The sequence below is a fragment of the Chrysochloris asiatica genome, unplaced genomic scaffold, assembly GCF_000296735.1.
Source record: "Chrysochloris asiatica unplaced genomic scaffold, ChrAsi1.0 scaffold00132, whole genome shotgun sequence".
In the NCBI taxonomy this organism is placed as follows: domain Eukaryota; kingdom Metazoa; phylum Chordata; class Mammalia; order Afrosoricida; family Chrysochloridae; genus Chrysochloris; species Chrysochloris asiatica.
Window position 1 is genome coordinate 6,212,079 of NW_006408650.1, and position 20,810 is coordinate 6,232,888.

Sequence of the window (20,810 nt, forward strand, 5' to 3'; positions counted from 1 at the left end):
AAGACCCGCGCCTCTCGCCCTGTTCACTTCTTACAGCTGAAGCTGGAGGATCGCTCAGTGGTCCCTCGAGACGTGGTCCGGCACATGCGCTCCACCGTGAGTAATGGGCCACCCCTCGATCTCTGCATGCGGGGTGCTGCTGGGGACCCCAGAAACCCTTGGGTGGTGGCGGGGGCTGCTGTGCCTGCCCCATGTGCCTGAAGCCGGCTCCCTGTCGCCCAGGACAGCCAGTGTGGGACGGTGATCGATGTGAACATCGACTGTGCGGTGAAGCTCATCGGCACCAACTGCATCATCTATCCTGTCAGCAGCAAGGATCTACAGCACATCTGGGTGAGTTGTCCCCCCCCCCCCCGGCAGGGCCTCTCTGGACACTGCTATGCAGGAGGGGGCCAGACAACTTCAAACTTGAGTGCAATGGAGGCTTTCTGGCTCCCTCATTCCAAGTCCCCAACTGTCAGCCCCTTGCTCTGTTTGTCCCATTGTCCTCCCCCCTCCGCCCAGTCTTTTCCCCTGAAACATTTGAGAGCAAACTGCAGACATGCTGCCCCATGGCCCCAACCCTCGGGCCAGGACGGCAGCACCAGTCGGTCCCCACCCAGCCAGATCTGTCCCACCCAGGACCCCACTCGGAGCACATGTTGCATTTACTGTCAATGTTACCCCACCACCACCCCAGGCAGTTCCTGAGCTCTTCCCTGTCTCCGTGCCCAGTGGGGGTGGGGGTGGGGGCACTCAGGGCGACCCCACTGCTCCCTGGTCCTGTTTGTGTCAGCCCTCTGGCTTTCTCCACTTACCTGTTTGGTAGGTTCTGAGGCTTGGAGTCCTGGGAGGAATGCAATGGTTAAGCACTCACCTGCTAATCTAAGCTCTGTGATTGAACCCAGCCTCAGGAACCCTCTCACCGGGGGCTGACAGGGGCCTGGCAGTGCCCTGGTCAAACCCACCAGCCTCCACTTCCAGTAGTAACTGCCACCTGTCCCTCCTGCCGCAGGACAAGCTGTACCATCCTTGTTTTCTTACTCACTTTTTGATGTCAGTCTGGACTCAGAGCTGCTGTTTCCTCCATCACTCCTTCACTTCTGTGTTGCTTACATGTTACACGGTCAGATTTGGCTCGTGGTAACCCTTCAGGCTGACTCCTATGTCCCTGTGCCATGCCCCTGTCATTTGGGGTACACTTTTTGGAAAATTGAGGTGTTCCTCATTCATCTTGTATCTTCTCTTTCCTTCTCTGGGTTTGACATCCAGAATCTGGGGGCTGGTGTGCTCATTCCCACAGGCCCTTTCAGGACAGTTTCGGGGAACTCTCTGTATGTCTGTGTTGTTAAGTGCCATCGAGTTGGTTCCAACTCAGAGTGATCCTATATAGAGAGTTTCTGAGGAATGGCTGGTGGATTTGAACTGCCGACCTTGTGGTTCAAAACAACATTGCATCTGCATATGTGCATCTGCATACACACAAAATGCACCCATACCTGTTCTGTACATACAGGCAAAGCCCGGGGTGTTGTGGGTTCCATTCCAGACCACCACAATGGAGTGAATAGCATGAAGCCAGTTAGATAAATGGTCAGTGATTGTGAGGGTGACCAAAGCCGTCAGAGGCGCCCAATGAGCACACACTCCTGGAGAAAACAGCACCAGTAGACTTGCTCAACCCAGGATTGCCACAAACCTTCAGTGCAAACAAAACAAAACAAAGACGCACTATCTGCAGTGTGCAGTAGAGTGAGGTATGCCTGCGTATATGCGCATACGAGGGGCTTCAAAGTTTATGGAGAAATTGAATGAAAAGATAATGCAATTTCCCCACTCACTTGTTGGCAGCCCCCTGTGTGCGCATAGGTTCCTCTGATTCTAGATTCTAGAGGATCTGCTCAGGTTCCCGCCCCCTCCCCTCCATGTGAGCAAGTACCTTCTCCAGCATGTCCTCCATGTGTCTACACCACACGCTTCTCTGCTTCCCAGTGTCCTTGGACATCTGCAATGGATGCACTGCCCCCACACGGGAGGGGATATGGGATCCAGCTGACACATCTTGAGGGCTAGGACCTGCCCCAGACAGCTGTGCTGTCTGCCCCTCTCACCGCCCTGTCCCCTTGGTCCACAGCCTTTCATGTATGGAGACTACATTGCCTACGACTGCTGGCTGGGAAAAGTCTATGATTTGAAGAACCAGATCGTCTTGAAACTGTCCAACGGTGCCAGGTAGAACCTCACACGTGGAGGAGGGTAGGGAAGGGCACTGACCATGCTGCTGTGTTTACACGCTTGTAGTGACGGCGGCGAGCACTTGGCCGTGGGGTCAGAGTGACCAGCAGCTGTGTCCTGGCTGTCCCTCCTGGGATGCCAGTCACTGTGTCCTGCTGGAGACCAAACTCTTTGCTCTTCCTTCCAGGTGCTCCATGAACACAGAAGACGGGGCCAAGCTCTATGATGTCTGTCCCCATGTCAGTGACTCGGTGAGTCGGCTCTGCCAGGACCGTACCCCTCCTACTGAGGAAGGACGTCTCAGTCACAGCTGAGCGCTGGACAGGGGAGGTGTGAGTGTAGTCACAGGGCAGTGCCACAGGGGCTTCAAAAGTTGGTGGGAGACTCCATTATCTTTTCATTCCATTTCCCACCGACTTTCTGAAGCCCCCCTCGTATGTGTGCTTTTTAACTCATTCTTTGTAAATCTCATGTTCTTTGTCTCAGTGTGGCCACAACGCTCCCTGCTACGCACTGCAGTGTCTCGTGGGTACAGCTTGTAACAAATAAATAGACTGAGGGGTTTGGGAGGGTGGGTCCCCCTAGAGCTTTCCTCTTCATAGTGGGACCCTGTGACCTTGTTAGGAACAAACTGTCAGAATCGGCATGTCATAAGCCCCTGGGTGATTGGTGTGTACACCAGGGTCTGAGGAAGGTCTTAGGGGAGGGGCCCTGGTCGTGCTGGAGGATAAGCTTTGGACTGCTGGCTGCTGCCTCACCACAGGAGAAACCTAACACCTGGTCACTGGGATGACAATGAGGTTAGGGTTAGGGAGTGTGGGGAGGCCCCTCACCTGAGGGGCATGACTCACCAGGACTCTCCGCCCACCCCAAACCCTGCAGGGCCTCTTCTTTGATGATTCCTACGGCTTCTACCCGGGCCAGGTGCTCATCGGCCCAGCCAAGATCTTCTCCAATGTCCAGTGGCTGTCCGGGGTCAAGCCCGTGCTCAGTGCCAAGAGCAAGTTCCGAGTGGTGGTGGAAGAGGTAGGCCTCAGGGTTCGGCTTTTCCCCTCTTTCTCTCCTGAGGACGCAGCCCTGCTGCTGGACCAGAACTGGCAGTGAAGAGGAGGCAGCCGGCGGCCCCGGGACAAGGAGGAGAGCGCCCTCCTGTGGCGGGTGGGGGACACTTCAGCTCTCTCTGCTTAGTCAGGGCCGGCTCCAGAGGTGGCAGTACATGTGCAGCCTCAGTGGACCACTTCCGGCCTAGCTCGCGGGTGGGCCTGCTCCACAACCCACCCCACCTTCTCTAGGTACAGGTGGTGGAACTCAAAGTCACCTGGATCACCAAGAGTTTCTGTCCAGGGGGCACGGACAGCGTCAGCCCCCCGCCCTCAGTCATCACCCAGGAGAATCTAGGCAGGTGAGCGTGGCCGCTCTGCCCACTCCAGGGACCCCACACACACTGAGGTCCAGCCAGGCCACACCCCGCTTCTCCCCTTCCCAGGGTGAAGCGTCTCGGATGCTTTGACCATGCTCAGCGGCAGCTGGGGGAGCGCTGTCTGTATGTCTTCCCAGCCAAGGTAGAGCCGGCCAAGATTGCCTGTGAATGTCCAGAAACAAACTGCGCCCAGGGGGAGGGCTCTATGGCCAAGAAGGTATGTCCTGGGGGCTGGGTGATGGTGGGCCTGCTGTCAGTCCCCTAGCAAAGACTGCCACTGCCTCCCATTGGGCAGCTCAGATGGCCCTGGGGTTTGACTGAGGTGCCTGGGGTTGGGGTCAGGCTAGCCAGCCCCTCACTCCCCCAGCTCCCCTCCCTGCTCCGTCCTCACAGGTGAAGCGCCTGTTGAAGAAGCAGGTTGTGCGGATCATGTCCTGCGCCTCTGACACCCAGTGTACCCGCGACCACTCCACTGAGGACCCGGACAAGAGTGGGGCTTTCAAGGCCAGGAGTGAGCCGGGATCCGCCAGCCCCGAGGAGATGCCTGACGGCTCCACCAGCCCAGTGGAGGTGCCAGATGAGGGTCCCGAGGAGCCCCCCGAGGCTGGCGAGCAGCTGCCCCCCTTCCTACTGAAGGAGGATGGAGATGACCGGCTGCACTCGGCCGAGCAGGACGCAGATGACGAGGCTGCCGATGACACAGATGACACTAGCTCAGTGACCTCCTCCGCCAGCTCCACCTCCTCACAGAGCGGCAGCGGCACGAGCCGCAAGAAGAGCGTCCCCCTGTCCATCAAGAATCTGAAACGGAAGCACAAGAGAAAGAAGAGCAAGACCACTCGTGACTTCAAGCCAGGAGACAGGTGGGGGCCGGGCACGAGGGGCACGAGGGGCGGTCTGCTCTAACCTGAAGGAAGCCACCTCACTGCTGGGCCCCCACCCTGCAGGGTGGCTGTGGAGGTGGTGACCACCATGACCTCGGCAGACGTGATGTGGCAGGATGGCTCAGTGGAGCGCAGCGTCCGCTCCAACGACCTCGTCCCCGTGCACCACTTGGACAACAATGAGTTCTGCCCAGGAGACTTCGTGGTGGACAAGCGAGGTAGTGCTAGCCCGCCACAGAAAGGGAGCCTGCCACAGAAAGGGAGGAGATGGCCCTTCTGATGGTGCCTGCCTTGGGAGTGGCCGGGGATTTGATGGCTTCTGTGCCCGTGGGGTTTGAGATGTGGTGGGCAGGCGTAGCCAGGGCTCCTTGGTGAGCTGTGTGCCTTCTGCCCCCAGTCCAGAGCTGCTTAGACCCTGCTGTGTATGGCGTGGTGCAATCTGGGGACCACATCGGCCGCACCTGCATGGTGAAGTGGTTCAAATTGCGGCCGAGTGGGGACGATGTGGAGGTGTGTGCACGGTCCCCCCCCACACCTGCAGGGTGGGCTGGGCGGGCTGGGGTCGGAGCCCAGGCTGACGGCCTCCCATCGTGTGTCACAGTTGATTGGGGAAGAGGAAGACGTGAGTGTGTATGACATCGCCGACCACCCTGACTTCCGCTTCCGCACTACGGACATCGTCATCCGCATTGGCAACACTGAGGACGGGACCCCTCCCAAGGAGGATGAGGTATGGTACTTGTCACCTTAAGCTCAGGTCTGGGTCCCTGCTGCCGGCCTGTGCAGAAGCTGCAGTCCCTGAGGGAGCCACCAGGTGGCTCTAGGACACAGTTTGGGCTCAGAATCCTTGAGAGGGAGATCAGTCTCTAGCCTGAAAGCAGCTTCCCACAGTGGGGTGCAGTTCAGGCTGGACATCCACAGAGGAACAGGGGCTCAGACTGCATTCACCCACAACCACCACTACCCCGGTGGTGTCTGTTAGGGAAGCTGAGTCCCTGGTTGGATGTGGTGCGTGTTATCACACCATCTTCTCATTCACCAGATTACCACCTGTCTTGTTACCTGGCATTACACAGTAATGAGAATAGTGAAAAATCGACCATTAGCAACCTCCGTCTGGGAGTCCCAAGAGCTTCGATGTGAGGCCAGAGTTAGCACTGGCTTTGATGGTGAAGGTTGTTTGTCCACTTGGCACGATTCTCAGTGGGTTGGCATTTCTGTCATGGTGCCGTTTTGTAGCTAGAGGAGGATGGAATCCGACAGCTCGGTAATGATGCCGTCACCTTCCATTTTGTGGTCTCATAGTGGTGGTTTTCTGTGTTTGCATAACACTGGTTTTCACTCCCTGACTTGGTCTTTGGAAACTCACTGTGTTAAGTGAGGTGTGGGTGTATGTGGTATACGAGAGGTTTGGGGAGGAGGGAGAGTGGGTTGGGGCAGATCCTGGTCAGAGGAGGAGCAGGAGGAAAGATGGAGTGGGGAAGGAACCCCCCTCTTGGGAAGAGCAGAGAGCTTGTGTAAAGGGGCCCATGGGTAACCGCTTCAATCCAGGAAGGCTCCTGAATGGCGGAGAATGGGTGGGACGGGGCTCTTAATTCTAGGTTGTCCCTGACCCTAGCTACTCCCAGCTTCAGGCCGATGGCTGAATCTTTCTACCTCTGTGGCCTCATCCCCCACCGCCTGGCCCGTCCCGGAGAGCCAGGCTCCTGATGGTCTTGTTTGCCCCACAGCCTTCGGTGGGCCAGGTGGCTCGCGTGGACGTAAGCAGCAAGGTGGAGGTGGTGTGGGCTGACAATTCGAAAACCATCATCCTGCCCCAGGTGAGACTCTTACCAGGACCCATAAGGTAACCAGCCGTCTGGATTTGGGTTGAGTGCACACCTATTGGGAGAGTCTCCCTTTGATATCTGAGACCTTAGGGGAAGGGCAGCCAGAGCACACAGGGCCCTCCCTGGGTCAGGAGAGTCAGGAAGCAGTCTGCCTGGATTTCCCTCTCGCTTCTTCCTCAGGGAGACGTTCTCCTCAGGGAGAGGTTCTCCCACCAGCCTCACGGGGAGAGGGAGGCCTTGTCTGGGATCGGGATGTGGCACAGACCAGCTTTCCCTGCACCCCCTTCTGTCACATGGTCTGTACTTCCAGTGACAGCGGGTCTGAACCCTTGTGGGTGGCGCTGGATTTGTTCATTTAGTCCTATTGGCAAATGCTGAGCCCAGGCAAAGGGTGACTCTGAGAGGCCAGGGACCCAGCTAGTTCTGAGAGGTTCAAGCTCCAGGGTCCAGAACTGGCAAGGAGGGAGGTGGGGGCCGCTGTCTGAGTCAGTGCTCGCTTCCCTCCCGCCCCAGCACCTGTACAACATCGAGTCTGAGATCGAGGAGTCGGACTATGACTCGGTGGAAGGCAGCAGCAGTGGAGCATCCTCAGATGAGTGGGAAGACGACAGTGACAGCTGGGAGACAGACAACGGGCTGGTGGAGGATGAGCAGCCCAAGATCGAGGAGCCCCCTGTCTCAGCCACAGCCCCAGCTGCCCCTGAGGAGGACAAGGGCGTGGTCATCAGCGAGGAGGCTGCCACAGCCGCCATCCAAGGGGCAGTGGCTATGGCCGCCCCCATGGCAGGGCTGATGGAGAAAACAGGCAAGGACGGGCCCCCAAAGAGCTTCCGGGAGCTGAAGGAGGCGATCAAGATCCTGGAGAGCTTAAAGAACATGACAGTGGAGCAGCTGCTGACGGGCTCGCCCACCTCGCCCACGGTGGAGCCCGAGAAGCCCACGCGGGAGAAGAAGTTCCTTGATGACATCAAGAAGCTTCAGGAAAACCTCAAGAAAACTCTGGACAACGTGGCGAGCGCCGAGGAGGAGAAGATGGAGGCGCTGCCCGACACAGAGCGCAAGGACGACAAGGTCGAGGCGCAGTCCCCCGTGAAGGCCGAGTGGCCCAGCGAGACCCCCGTGCTCTGCCAGCAGTGTGGTGGCAAGCCGGGCGTCACCTTTACCAGCGCCAAGGGCGAGGTCTTTTCTGTGCTGGAGTTTGCCCCCTGTGAGTGTGTGTTATGGGGGGACACTGGCCGGGACCAGTATGTAGCCAACAGCGGTGCTGGGGGCCCAGGGGGAGGGAGACGGCAGCGCTGCCTGGGACCATGCCCACGTAGCCACTAACTAGGAAATTCGCGGGGGACAGACAGATAGTAGCCGCTTGCCCAGGGCCAACTGGCCCCTCCCTCTCTCTGCTTCCAGCAAATCACTCTTTTAAGAAGATAGAGTTCCAGCCTCCAGAGGCCAAGAAGTTCTTCAGCACAGTCCGGAAGGAGATGGCACTGCTGGCTACCTCACTGCCCGATGGCATCATGGTCAAGACCTTTGAGGACAGAATGGCAAGTAGATGCCGTGGGCCACCCTTCCTACAGTGAGGGCACAGGCCCCGTCAGGGAAGGACCACACCTCTCCCCACCAGGGGGCTCTTCCCTTCTTAGTTGGTGCTATTGAGTGCCATCGAATCGGGTCCGACTCTTAGTGACCCTGTAGAGAGTTTCCAGGAAGTGGCTGGTGAGCTTGAACCACCAACGTTACAGTTTAAACTGACCCTTCAGTCCAGTGCTTACCCTACAGTGCCACACCAGGACTCTCTCCGTTTTTGAGTCCGTTTTAAGTGACGTTATTAATTTTGATCTGGAAATCCTGGCGGTTTGAGCCCACCCAGAGGCACCTTGGAAGACAACCCTGGCAGTCTGCTCCCAGTGTGGTAAAGCCCTGAAAACTCAGTGGAGCGGCTCTGCTCTCAGAATTGCCTGTGTCCACTCTGAAAAATGAGAACATGTAGTAGCATTGTCTTCCCTCGCCCCCACCGCTCCCCAGGGGTCATGACCTTTATTCTTTCATGGTCTCATGCACCATAAGCACAGAAGAGTGTTGTGTGGTTTTGTACCAGTAGCTTGCCGCTGTACACGTGTGATGTGTATGTGACGCTCCATAGGATGAGCCTAATCTAGTTCACTCCCTTTAACTGTAGAATAGTGAGCCCCCATGATCACCGGGCTTTCTGGAATGTTTCCAGAGGGGATGGGCACTTCCTAGTTGGCCCCAGAACAGGCTGCTGCTCCACTGTCCTTTCCTCATTTATTCCCCAGACTTGAGCTAGACACTCAGTGAGAGGCTGGCAGGCAGCGGCGCCAGCTTGGGCCGCCCTGGAAAGGCCGGAGAAAAGAAGGGACCAGGAGCGGCACTGGGCTCCGTGTGCTCGGGTTTTTAATCCTTCACTTGTGGAGCTCCTCAGGGTTGAGTAAAAGGCCTCTCCTTGTCCTGCTGTCCTCACATGGAGGAAAGGGGCCAGCAGGAACGCGAGTGATGGTACCCCAGCTCTGCATTCAGCTGTTGGCTGGTGCAAGCTCCCAGCCCCCCCATTGCCACCACATTGTCCACCCGGCTGGCCCCGTCCATGTGTGTTTTGTTCACTGCTGGCGCTGGTGATAACAGGCATTTGTGGAGCATTGCCCTGATGAGTAGAGTATCTCTGGTGGTTTTCCAGCATTTCCTCTTGACTTCAGATCCTCAGTTTTTTCTAGTTGTGAGGCCACTGCCTGGCCCCGAGAAGCCAGTACACTCTCACTCTTCCAGAACGTTCTCTCATCTCCTGATTTGCTGTCACTGTTGTTTCTCTAGTTGGGGTTCAGGGATAAATTATTTTTGAGGAGTAAATATGTATGTAATGATTTATGGGGAGAAAGCTGACATAAAGCCAGTGTGCTGAGTCCCCGATGGGGCTGAAAGGTGGCAGGGTGGGTCTGCTAGTCTCAGACCCGAGACAGTGCTGCCCCCGCCGAGCCACACACCATCTGAGAGAGCGTGAACTGTGCCCATATGCTGACCTGTCCCTCCCTCCCCCGAAGGACCTCTTCTCTGCCCTAATCAAGGGGCCCACTCGCACCCCCTATGAGGACGGCCTCTACCTGTTCGACATTCAGCTCCCAAACATCTACCCGGCTGTGCCCCCCCACTTTTGCTACCTCTCCCAGTGCAGTGGCCGCCTGAACCCCAACCTTTATGACAACGGAAAGGTGTGCGTCAGCCTCCTGGGCACCTGGATTGGAAAGGTGAGGGCCAGCTTGGGGGAGAGGAGGCAGTGGGTGGCAGCTGGGGACAGTATGAACATGCTGTGTGTCCTTCCAGGGAACAGAGAGGTGGACAAGCAAATCCAGCCTTCTCCAGGTGCTTATCTCCATCCAAGGTACGGGGAGGGGGGGATCTGGGCCCGTGAGAGTTGTGGGCGGGACAGGGCTACCCAGGTGGGCTTCTCCCCTGACAGGCAGCCTTCCCCTCCATCCCCGGGCAGGTCTCATCCTGGTGAACGAGCCGTACTACAACGAGGCCGGCTTTGACAGTGACCGGGGTCTGCAGGAGGGTTATGAGAACAGCCGCTGCTATAATGAGATGGCGCTGATCCGTGTGGTGCAGTCCATGACCCAGCTGGTGCGGCGGCCCCCCGAGGTCTTCGAGCAGGAGATCCGGCAGCACTTTAGCACCGGAGGCTGGCGACTGGTGAGCCGCATCGAGTCCTGGCTGGAGACGCACACACTGCTGGAGCGGGCCCAGGTGCTGCCCAACGGTGTCCCCAAGGACAGCAGCTCTCCAGAGCCACCCATGGGGGCTGAGCTCTCCGACTCCGGCCGAGAAGACCCTGAGGACGGCGGGTTGGCCCCCGACGAGACCTCTCAGGGTTCAGACTCAGAGGGTGGCGGCGCCCAGGGCCCATCATCCAGCAGGGACCGCGTGGAGCAGACTTCGGAGACTGCGCTGGACACAGCCGGGCCTCCCAGTGTCAGACCAAAGAAGCGGAGGAAGAGCTACCGGAGCTTCCTGCCGGAGAAAAGCGGCTACCCTGACCTTGGCTTCCCCCTCTTCCCGCTCTCCAAGGGTTTCATCAAGAGCATCCGGGGTGTTCTGACACAGTTCCGGGCAGCCCTGATAGAGGCGGGCATGTCTGAGAGCACAGAGAACAAATAGCTGTCAGCCTCAAGGACTGAGTCACTCGGTGGGGAGAGGCCAGCTGCTGCCTGGGCCCCCCTTCTGGAGCCTCCTCTGCCCATTCCCCTTCCCCAATGCTAGCCTGATGCTGAACTGCAAGAAATTTCTTGAGATGCTGCAGTTTCGATTCCGAAGCAATCTTTGAACAGGCAGGTCTCCGTGTCAAAGGAAGTTTGAACCCTGTGCTGCACCTCAGCCAAATTGCCCCTCTCTGGTCAAAGGTTGGGGGCCCCAGGGCCTGCCGCTGGCTCTGGACCCAGCGATGCAGGACAAGTGGATGTGTCTTGCATGAAGTGTTGGCTGTTCCAATCCCCCCCCCAATAGAACCAACCTCCCCCTTCAACTCAACTGTAGCTTCCCCCGGTTCTCTGCCCCTGGTCCCCAACATCGACGCTGTCCCCTGGGAGTCATAGCAGCTGCCCTTGGCTCTCTGCTGACTCTGGCCTGTTTGGATGTGCTCTCAGAATCTGGGCAGGCTTGGTTCAGGAGGTCCCCAGGACGTTGGGTGGGGGGCCTGGGAGCTGCTGGGAGAGACTGCAAGTAGGTGCCTTGCTCTTCCCGCCCTCCTGCCCACTCTCGGGAACTGGGCAGTGCTGGCTCAACCGCATCTCAGGGCCTGGGGGGCGGGGGGCGGCCAGACAGGAGCAGCAGCGCTGAGCCAGGGTGAGTGCTAGGGCCCAGGACTCTGCTCCTCTGCTCTCTGATGGTGCCCAGGGGAGGTGCTCACAGAACACAGAGCCACCTTTCCCCCCGAGTGGGAGGGAGGCATCCTCTCAGCCCTTGGCTTCCAAATTCTGCCAACTCCACCCGGAGAGAGGTGGCCAGTGGAGACCAGGCGAGCTTGACAAGTTTTCTAAGCTTTGAGTAACCTGAAGCTCCAGGTTCGGAGATTGCTGTCAAGCACGGTGCAGCTGTGTCATTTTGGGGTCTGTAATATTTAAAGTGGAAAGACAAAATCTCAAGAACAAAAATGTATCTGTTAGGGAAAAAAAGACACAAAAAGCCAAAGCATGCTGCGTCTCGTTGGCCTTAAACTGGCCCCACACCTGCGCTGTACCGCCCTGGCCGGGGGGCCCAGGCACTCGAAACCCAGTCGGGAGCTGGCTGGAGAAGCCCCGGGAGTGAGAGATGGGAGGGCCTGTGCTTCTGAGAGTGTCGTTGCGTGGAGATCTGAATGCCTCCTGCTTACAGTCTCTGTATAAAGTACAAAGTGCGGTGTGATGAACTTTTTTTTACCTGCATTTTTTTTGTTTGTTTGTTTGGCTTTCATTACAAATGTACAAACAAGACAGTGATACCATTAAACCTGCCTCTGCCATTCGCCTGGGCTGCGTGGCCTACCTTCTTCTCAAGGCCTCTGTGCTAAGCTTCCCTCAGACCCCGTGGCCGGGGAAGATGTGTGGCGGGGGAGCACAGTTTCCCTAGCCGGGCTGTGGGGTAAGGGTCCTTGCAGACATCTTCCTTGTCTGATCTGCTTCAAGGCCGTCTGCATTTCTAGTCCCAGGATCTAGGGCTAGGAGAGCACCCCCTCCACCTCTGAGGCAGGTTTGCCCTCAAAGAGGCGAACCTTAACTGTGGCTGCCACCCAGCAGCTGTAGTCACTGTGGGACTAGAATTGACAAGTCAAGCCTGTTCTGCCCCTTCCAGCTGCCTGCCGGAGTGCAGCCAGCCTAGCATCTAGCAGATACTGTGCCCTGGGCTTTAGGCCAAAACAGTTGCCCTGGTTGGGAGCCTAGCATCTGCCCTCCCTGCTTCCTGTCATCTGCCTTTTCACTCGGAGCCTGTGTTCCCTTTCCTGCTAAGTTAGTATCCACACAAGCTGGCAAGACGCAGGTGGCACCGAGCCTCAGTTTCCCCATTTATAGAGTGAGGCGATGGATCAAGCACAACAGCTTCCGCTAGACCTGAGGGGAGATGGGGCCAACACCACTGGAAGTGGTTAACCATCATTCTCCAGCCCTCAGGACAGGATGAACTTTATTGGATTTGACTCATTGTATGAGGCTTGCTGGACAAGATGGAAGAGCTTCTACCACAGCTGGACCCAGCCAGCTGGACTCCAGGCCCAGGCTCATTGGGCCTTGGTGGGCAGTCTGCCTTTCCATGGCAGTCTTCACCACCCTCCAAGGGTCCCTCTTTCTCCTTCTCATGTGAACTGAGGCAGGTCCTCCAATTTGGGAGGCGGGTGGAGGGGACAGGGAGGTCAGGCCCTAGTCAACTGCAGAGTGGGCTTGCAGTTCACAAAGGCCTAGCACAGCCTGCCAAGTCACAAGGACTCCTGTGGTTCTGGCGGCGGTGGAGGCTGCTGGCTGGGCAAGGTCTCCGAGCAGCCGCTGACCAACCTGCAATAGTCTGGGTGCACCTGGCCCTGCACTGCCTCGCTGGCCATCAGCTCCCCGTCCACAGTAAAAACGCCACCCCCGTCCTTGGGCTCCAGGCGGAAGGCCACCACGGGCATGTACACCAGGTAGGGACAGTTGTAATCCATGTGCCTGCCCTTTTCCATGGCTAGGAAGAGCCGCAGCAGCGTGGCCCGGGACACACCAGCCCGCATGTAGAACAGGTGCATGACTCCAGCCTCGCAGCGGTTCATGGGGGCCGCGAACATGTCACTGCCCAGGTGGGAGTGCAGCAGTACCAACACCAGGATGAAGTCCTGCTCAGGCACCACCGTCCAGTTGGTGGGCACCGGCTGGTCCAGCGGCACCAGGAGTGAGTTCACGGGGCCCCTGTGGTCCAGAGGAGGGGAGGTGGACATCCTAGAGATGGCCCCTCCGGCTGGTAGGTAGGCCAGCCGGCCCTGGTAGGTGCGCAGGGAGGCCAGACGCAGGAAGGTACCTAGGGTGAAGCGTATCTCGCCTAGGAGTCGATACTTCTCGCTCTCCAGGTCCACGTCTGCGATGAAACCCCAGGCCAGGCTGAGCACAGAGAAGAGGCGCAGCCCCGAGGCTGTGTGCAGAGACAGCAGGTTCATGGGTACCAGCAGCCGGCGGCACAACAGGAGTGTGCAGTTCGTCAAGAGCTCCTCGTTAGTCACCTGCTGATACCTGCAAGGTAGATGGAGCACAGATGTTTCCTTTCTCATCCTCATCCTAGAGAGCCATCGCAGGCAACGCAATGCTTGGTCTCTGGGCTGCTGGTAAGAACAGAGACAGGTGGAGCCACCAGGGGGCTCTCAGAGAAGGGACTGGAACTCCCTAGGTGGCACCAACTGTGAAATGCTCTGCCACTAACTAAAGCCTGCTACTTCCAACCTGCCCCCCACCCCCAGAAGTGCCTTGGAAGAAACGCCTGGCAATCTGCTTCCAAAATCTCAGCCTTATGGCGGCACCTAATTCTACTCTGAGCCTCAGAGATCATCAACTCCAAGGCACCGGGTTTGGTTTGAAAAGAACTGTAAGACAAGCGGGTAGAGTGGCACACAGGACACCAAGGCCACTCTGGTCTGGGACACTCACCCTGAATAATGGTTCACTGAGGCAGCTATCGCATTGGCAGAGCCAGCAGGGAGGCTACACAGGGGTTTCCGGATGGCCGTCTCCCAGTCAGGCCTTTCCATGAGTCCATTCACCACCTGTGGGAGCAGGGTGCCTCAGGGGAGACTCACACCCCTCCCCACACACACCCAGGGCCCCACTCAGCTGCCTTACCTCGTGCATCAGCCCGTCCCCAGACATGACCACCAGCACGTCCCAGCGGCCCAGCTCCTCCACACGCACTAGCTCCCGAGCATGGTTTCGGTGTTCTGCCGGGAGGCTCTGCTGTCAGGTCTGAGCAGGGTCCTTCCTGCACCCCAGCCCGCTCGCTCTGGGGACAATACATGGCACTCACCAGTGAGCATCAGCGTAAAGGACACATCAGCCTGGGTCAGCAGGGGCTGTACATGGCTCCTGAACAGCTGCAGTGCTTTGCCCTTGCCGCCTCTCGGGTTCAGCAGCACCAGCACACGGCAGGGATTTGGGATCCGGCCCAGGGGAGACGGAGGGCTCTCAGCTGTGCAAACAAACCACAGAGACCAGAGGCCATGTCCCCATCTGGCCAGTAGGGGGCCCAGTAGGGGGCTGAGGATGGCAGCAGGGGCTCTGCCTGCAACACCCGGGTAAAGGAACCAGCTGTGAGTCTGGCTAAGAAAACAGGGGCCCATGGAGAGGGTGGAGCCCGCGCCCGCGGGCCGGCGAACACAGCAGCAAGAGGCCGGCTAGCCCTGTCCCTGCTCGGCTCTAGGCCCGCCGCTTCGCTGCTGCCTGGTAGAAATTGTTTCTCCAAGAGTCTCCCCAGACCTATTCCCTCCTCCAACTAGCCCCAGGCCACCCTTAGAGGCGAGGGGAAGAAGTGAGAGGGCTCCCGCCCACAGTTCTTCCCTAGCCCCCACCAACCTGGGTCCATAACCTCGACCCACGCCTTCCTCTGCCAGGGGGTCCCCAGCGCTGTCGGGGCGCTGTCGTTGGCAGCAGCTCCTGCTTTCAGCTCCTTATCGGTGCAGCCCAGGCGGGCGTCTCGGGACTGGTTATAGGGCTCGCCCTCCCCGCCCCGGGCCGAGGCTGTCGGGGCGCCCGCGTCATTCCCTGCGGCTGCCAAATCTAAGGAAGAAGAGGAGACGGCGCTGGTGGAGGCCGGGGCCGCGACTCCCCGAGGTGGGGATAACCGCTGACCCAGTTTTCAGAGGGATCCTGAGAGCCAAGAGCCAACGGCACCAACAGTGCCCCGGTCCAGAGACCCAGCCCCCATCCTCTGAAGCGGAGGGTCTCTTCCTGGAGACTTTCCTTTCTCGGGCCCCGGGTTCACGCCCAACGGATGAGTCAGGGTCCGGTGGTTCCATCCCTCGACCCAGCTGCTCACCCCGCGGGGCTGCCAGGGGCAAGGGGGCCCAGTTGCGTAAAAATCCCAGAACTTGCGCGGACATCGCGAGGCACCGAGTTCGCGTGAGCAATCCCACCCCGATTCAACTCGGACCCCGCCCGGAGCGTCTGAACCACCGGGACGGCCCGCATGCCTCCAGGCGCCCCGCTCCGCCTGGCCACGCGCTGCACTGGGGGAAATAGCGCCCGAATCGCGTGAGCGCCAGGCCCGGGCCGCACGCCTGCCGCCTGCTCTCGCCGAACGTCGACTGATGTGAAGGGGGCGCGGCACGCGGCCCAGTTCCCGGGGATCTGCGGGGGCGGCCTCCCGGGAGCTGCGAGTGGCGGAGGCAGGAGTCGCGACCCAACCGGTCCGACTGGCCGTTCCCTCTGTTGGCCTGAGTTGGAACGAACCTCGTTCCGGCTCAGCCCCGCGTCTAAGGCACCACCGGAGCCCCGAGCTGGCTCAGACTCTGGCCTTTCTCCCTCCGGCTTTGAACTTTTCGCTCAACTTGGCCGCCAAGCGTCGGCGGAGGAGGGCGCGGTGGCTGCGCGCCGGCCTGGCCACGCCCCCGCGCTCCCAGGGGCGGACCTGACTGCAATGCCCGCCCAGCTCCGCCTTCGGGCCGGGCCAAGCTCTGGGGCTCTCAGGATCCCAGCATGCAGCCGCTAGCCCACCGCTCGGACTAAGCGGCTGGGAGTGGCGCGCAGCAAATTCAATGTCTGGGGTGAGGGATGAGCGCACAGCACAGACCAGGCTAGGGGCGCCCCTGGGCTACACCTAGCCTCGCGCCGCTAGATGCGGCGCCCCTCCCCGGCCCGGGGCTGCATACCGGTCAACCACCGGGACCCCTCCGCGCCCGCCCCCGCCTCGCTTTACAGCGGAGCGCTATTTTTATTTCGCTGGCGCTGCAGCTCTACCGTCTAGTCACCGAACTGGGGGCAGCCAGGCTCTCATCCCGGACGCAGCCTGGCAGAAGGGGCTTGTCAGGGCCCTCAGAAATTGAATAATTTCCCCAACGGGCACCCTCGAGGTCCCCTGGGTCAGAGAAGCTGCCACGCAGCGGGCGACCCAGGAAGAGGAACCTGCTGGTGTGGACAGGCCCTGGAGGGGGGTCGGGATCGGGAATGGCCAGTATGGACTAAACAGCAAAGTTTGTGGGACGGGTCTCCCCACCGCCCCTAGGGGAGATGTAAACGCGGCCCGGAGGTGCTCTCTAGTGGAGGGTGGGGTGGGGTGGGGTGGGGTGTGTGTGTGATGTGTCCACGACCATCTCTGGAGTGAAACCCTTGGTGGTCGATTTGCAGAGACGGAAGGAGAAAGTTGCCAAGGCCAATTAGGTGACCGGAGCAGGTAGGGCCAATGTTAGAAGCACCAACCCCTGCAGAGGGCAGAAGTGGCAGTGGCTCGGGCCCGGCCGGACTGCCCCCCACCCACAACACACACCTCTCTCCTCCGCACCCCTCCACCAAGTCGAGAAGAGGCAGGTCCGAGAGGAGCGCGGAGCTGGTTAGCAGAGCGTCTGCCTAATCCCGGCACGCCTCCGCAGTATCTTCTCAACGGAGGACCCAGGCAACCCGACCTCATTTCTCAACATTTGGGAGCGGAGTAGGGTCCCGGGTTCCCGAGTCTAGGGCGCACGTTGGGCATAGCCAATCCCGGCCGGCTACTCCGTGCGCGTCCCAGCGGTGCGCGCCTCCGCCCTGCGCGGTCCCCCGGCTGGGTCTGGAGCGTCCCGGGCGCATTCCGGGAAGGTGACTCAGCGACACGCTCAAGGGTCCAAAAACTCAAGGAAGCAAAGACTGAGGGGAGGGAACGGGGGCCCCATCACCCCTCCCAGCGCCGCAGCCCACGCTGGCCCGCCCAGGTCAGGTTCCGCACCCCTGGCCCCCAGTTCCCCAGGAATCCGATGGGGGCGGAGGAGGGCAACGCTGCCGCCGCAGTACCGCGGTCACGAGATACGGGCCGCGGCGGAGGGAGGGGGCTCCGCGCGAGAGTCGGGGGCTGGATCCCAGCTCGGTCCCTCCCGTCCCTTTCCTTTCCCAGATGCAGGAGCGGAGTAGTCGAGGTCACAGCTTTAGCGCCTAGAATGCAGGGTAGGGGAGAGTTCTCAGCTGGGGGTGGGGGTGCAGGGAGAGCTGACACCGGCCTGGGTGACCTCGTCTCCTTTGCCACCACTCAAGGACACTTCTGCCCTGCGCGGCTTGAAGTGCCACCGTTTCCCACAAAGAATTCATGGGTGTTCTTTGCCGGAGGATCTCATCCATTTAGGGCATTTCGGTCAGGCCTGAAATCCTTGGGGCTTTTTAAAGGGAAACTGAGTCGTGGAGAAGGGAAGCCTGCCTGTGCGGGAGTCCTTGGTGAGAAAGTTCACAGGATCTCGGGTATCGTTTCTTCCCTTGTAACCCTCCAGGCAAGGCGGGGTTGGCCACAGGAGGGGAGGCGGGTGCAGCCTGAGTGTGGGGGGCAAGGGGGGAGCTTATGGAAGGGAGGGTGAGTTCTCTGGCCCTGGTTCCGTTCACACAATGGATTCTCTGTCTTCTCCTTGCCTCGCCTCTTGCCCCCTCACCTCCACTGCGCCTCTGTCCTGCCCCCCCCCCTCATTCCTGCGGTCCAACACCCCCTCCCCTGCCCTCCACTGCATCTCTCAGGGTCAGAGAGTCTTCCATTCCGCCTTCTTTCTAAAGTGTATTCTCTGATCTCCAGAAACTGATTCCTCATCAGCACCCCTGGCCCAAGAGACAGGATTGGGCAAAATGCTTCTCCCGGGTTGACAGTTTGGGGAACCGAAACCCCCAGAGGTGAAAAGTCTTGCTCAAGCAGTTTGCGACAGACAAGGAGTTCTGACCCCAGACTGGGAAGCCCCCCAACTCTCTTGAGTCCTGCCAGACAGCTCCAGGGCCCAGATGTCTCCCTGAGTTTCGGTTGATATTGGCCTGATGTGATGAGTTCCTGAGGTTTCAACCAGGAAGTGGAGGCCGATGGATTCCTCATTGCCAAGTCTCACTCTCCAGGCCCCAATTCAGTAAGCAGCCACTGTGCCCAGTGAGATTCACTGTAGGCCTGGGCAGCTGACTTGAGCCAACCTCAGCCTCCTCCAGGGAGACACACCTGAGGGTCCTTTTCATTCATTCACCAAGCGTCAAGGCTGCCAGGTGGCAAGTCTTGCTTTTATTAGATTTCTGCCATCTCACCCTTCCTGGAGCTCTGGTAGCGTAGTGGCTGTGACTCAGGCTGCTAACTTTAAGCTCAGCAGTTCGAAATTACCAGCCTTTCCTTGGGAGAAAGATGAAGCTTTCTGCTCTCGAAACCCTATACAGGGCGGCTATTAATCTGAACTGACTCCACCACTCCACCACCCTCCCCTGAAGCTGTCTTCCCTGGAAGACTTTAGCTTCCAAATTGCAGAGCCTCTAGAGTCTCCCCGCCTCCTGTGAAGTCCTGGGGTGGTACTGCACTGCACTGCACTGCATGATAATGCACTGGACCATACGGTCAACTGGAACCACAAGGTCGGTGGTTCAAGCCCACCAGCTGCTTCTAGGAAACCCTAGACAGAGTCGCTATGGGTTGGAAACGACTGCACTTAGACTGCAGTAGGCCGCCTCCTGTGACCTCAAGTGCTGATCCTTTTTCTGGTCCTTTGCTGCCTGGAGGAGGTAGGGACAGGGACGGTGAGGTGCTCAGCCCAGATGTGGCTTTCGACTCCGATTTTCTTCAATGCGGTTTCGAGGATGACCATGCCAGGTACTGGGGTGTGTACCACCCCAACAGTGACCTGGTTCCCAGACACATGCCACCTGTGAGGAGCTTTAAATACAGACTGGTCACACAGGATTCTTGGCTGCTCACCAGAAGTGTTTGACGATGAATATTTCACACAAGTTTTTGTTTTTCGGCAGTGGTTCAGCTGTTGTGGTTTGGTGATCCTATTTGGGAGGCCTCCAGCTGACCTCCCAGGTGTCCTTGCTGAAGCTAGGGACCCAGGTGTCCCTCAGGGCCTCTGGCCTCTGCTGCCTACACCAGTACCTCCAACCTACATTTCAGAGTAATTCGCTTCCAAAAGTTTTCTCAGTGTGAGGACCAAACCGTTTTAGACATACTCCATATCTCCAGCTGCCTGCCGACATCCAAAGGCCTTGGAGTTTGCAATCCCTGGTGAAGGCCTCTTCGCCCATTCCACTGGGAAGATGTGAGTTTCACGTCTCTCCAGTCTGTAGCGTCTCCCACCTCCTGGCTGGAGAGCTCTCAGCCAGACTTTCTCAGGACCAGGGGCTTGGACAGCGGTACCTGTCCCAACCCAGGGCCTATAGACTTTCACTTCACCTGGAGATTCCCCTCTGAAGGTTTGCTTGACCCTCTGTGGACATGCGCTTTTTCAAGCATAAGTGAGTCTTGGAGGGGCAGCAGTCCTTTACTAAGATCATATTGTTGCCAGCCTGTGAGCTGAGTCGGATCCCTGATCGCCCCACATGCACAGAGTCGAACTGCTCTATAGGATTTTCAAAGCTGTGCTCTTTCAGAAGAAGGCCTATCTTCCAAGGCACCACCTCTGGGTGGGCTTGAACCGTCAACCTTTCATCTAGTAGTCAATAACTTACTAACTGTATGTGCCACCCAGGAATTCTGTTAGGCCCTTGGTAGTGATGGTGGTGGTGGTGGTGTGCCATCGAAGCAGTTCTGATTCATAGTATATCTTTATGGGAGCAGAAAGCCTCATCTTTCTCCCACGGAGCAGCTGGTGGATTTGAACTGCTGCCCTTTCGGTGTACAACCCAGCTCAAAATCCACTAGGCTACCAGGCCCTTAGTGTGCATTCATATTTTTTTCCCAAAGGTGTATCAAATACTAGTTTATTTCTTATATATTAGTCCATGTAGTTGTTTCTGGTTGTTGGGAAGTTTTCTGTCACGTGTTGGTTCAGGGCCCATCCATTTTCATCTTGAGTCACAACTCTCTGCTCTCAGCTCTCAATTCTTTATGTTCAGCAGTAAGGAGCAAAGAGACAAGACACGATCACATCTGAAACCTTTGGCCTGCTAGATATCACTTCTACTCACCTTGCATTGGCAATACTTAGGACATGGGCACACCCAGACACAAGAGGGACTAAGAAATGTAATTACTGGCTGGGCAGTTGCTTCCTCTCAATAAGTATTGATATTACCTATTTTTAATCATTAAAAAAGGAATAGTGCATGCTGCTGTGAGCAGAGGAAGGATGGGGGCTGGCAGACAACCCTAGCACCTCTCTCACCTTTGTCAGGCTGTCCTCTTGGGAGGAGTTTCATTTGCACTGACAGCCAGCCTTCTTCAGCCCAAGAGCCCACACTGCTCCAGGTACCTTGATCTTCAGTTCTCATGCTGCTGCCTGACTCACGGCCCTCTTGGTTTCCTGAGCAGATGGCTTTATGCCGCAGTCATTGAAAGCATAAA

At 58.3% G+C, this 20,810-nt stretch overlaps 2 protein-coding genes across 2 annotated transcripts in view; one reads left to right on the top strand and one right to left on the bottom strand.

The window, feature by feature from the left end:
* UBE2O (ubiquitin-conjugating enzyme E2O) overlaps positions 1-10,618 on the top strand; it is a 60,996-nt gene extending 50,378 nt beyond the window's left edge. Inside the window, exons 2-18 of the mRNA XM_006869551.1 lie at positions 37-96; positions 223-333; positions 2,114-2,211; positions 2,402-2,465; positions 3,097-3,240; positions 3,507-3,616; positions 3,701-3,851; positions 4,028-4,497; positions 4,582-4,736; positions 4,916-5,028; positions 5,120-5,248; positions 6,249-6,338; positions 6,861-7,554; positions 7,752-7,888; positions 9,401-9,604; positions 9,681-9,738; positions 9,844-10,618. Coding sequence (XP_006869613.1) covers positions 37-96; positions 223-333; positions 2,114-2,211; positions 2,402-2,465; positions 3,097-3,240; positions 3,507-3,616; positions 3,701-3,851; positions 4,028-4,497; positions 4,582-4,736; positions 4,916-5,028; positions 5,120-5,248; positions 6,249-6,338; positions 6,861-7,554; positions 7,752-7,888; positions 9,401-9,604; positions 9,681-9,738; positions 9,844-10,514 — 3,459 coding nt within the window. The 3' untranslated portion in view covers positions 10,515-10,618. The remainder of the gene's footprint in view (positions 1-36; positions 97-222; positions 334-2,113; positions 2,212-2,401; positions 2,466-3,096; positions 3,241-3,506; positions 3,617-3,700; positions 3,852-4,027; positions 4,498-4,581; positions 4,737-4,915; positions 5,029-5,119; positions 5,249-6,248; positions 6,339-6,860; positions 7,555-7,751; positions 7,889-9,400; positions 9,605-9,680; positions 9,739-9,843) is intronic.
* Positions 10,619-12,801: 2,183 nt separating this feature from the next.
* Positions 12,802-15,438, bottom strand: SPHK1 (sphingosine kinase 1). The gene is made up of 6 exons (XM_006869665.1): positions 15,375-15,438; positions 14,912-15,115; positions 14,367-14,528; positions 14,186-14,280; positions 13,994-14,109; positions 12,802-13,582 (listed from the first exon to the last, which is right to left on the bottom strand). The coding sequence occupies exons 1-6, from the start codon at positions 15,436-15,438 to the stop codon at positions 12,802-12,804; spliced, it is 1,422 nt and encodes a 473-aa protein (XP_006869727.1).
* Positions 15,439-20,810: the final 5,372 nt, after the last annotated feature.

Coding starts and splice junctions, on each gene's coding strand:
- SPHK1 (XM_006869665.1), bottom strand. CDS start 15,438: ATGTCCGCGCAAGTTCTGGGATTTTTACGCAACTGGGCCCCCTTGCCC. Junction 15,116..15,374: donor GCCCCTGGCAGCCCCGCGGG/GTGAGCAGCTGG, acceptor CTTCTTCCTTAG/ATTTGGCAGCCGCAGGGAAT. Junction 13,583..13,993: donor TCAGTGAACCATTATTCAGG/GTGAGTGTCCCA, acceptor TCTACCTTGCAG/GTATCAGCAGGTGACTAACG.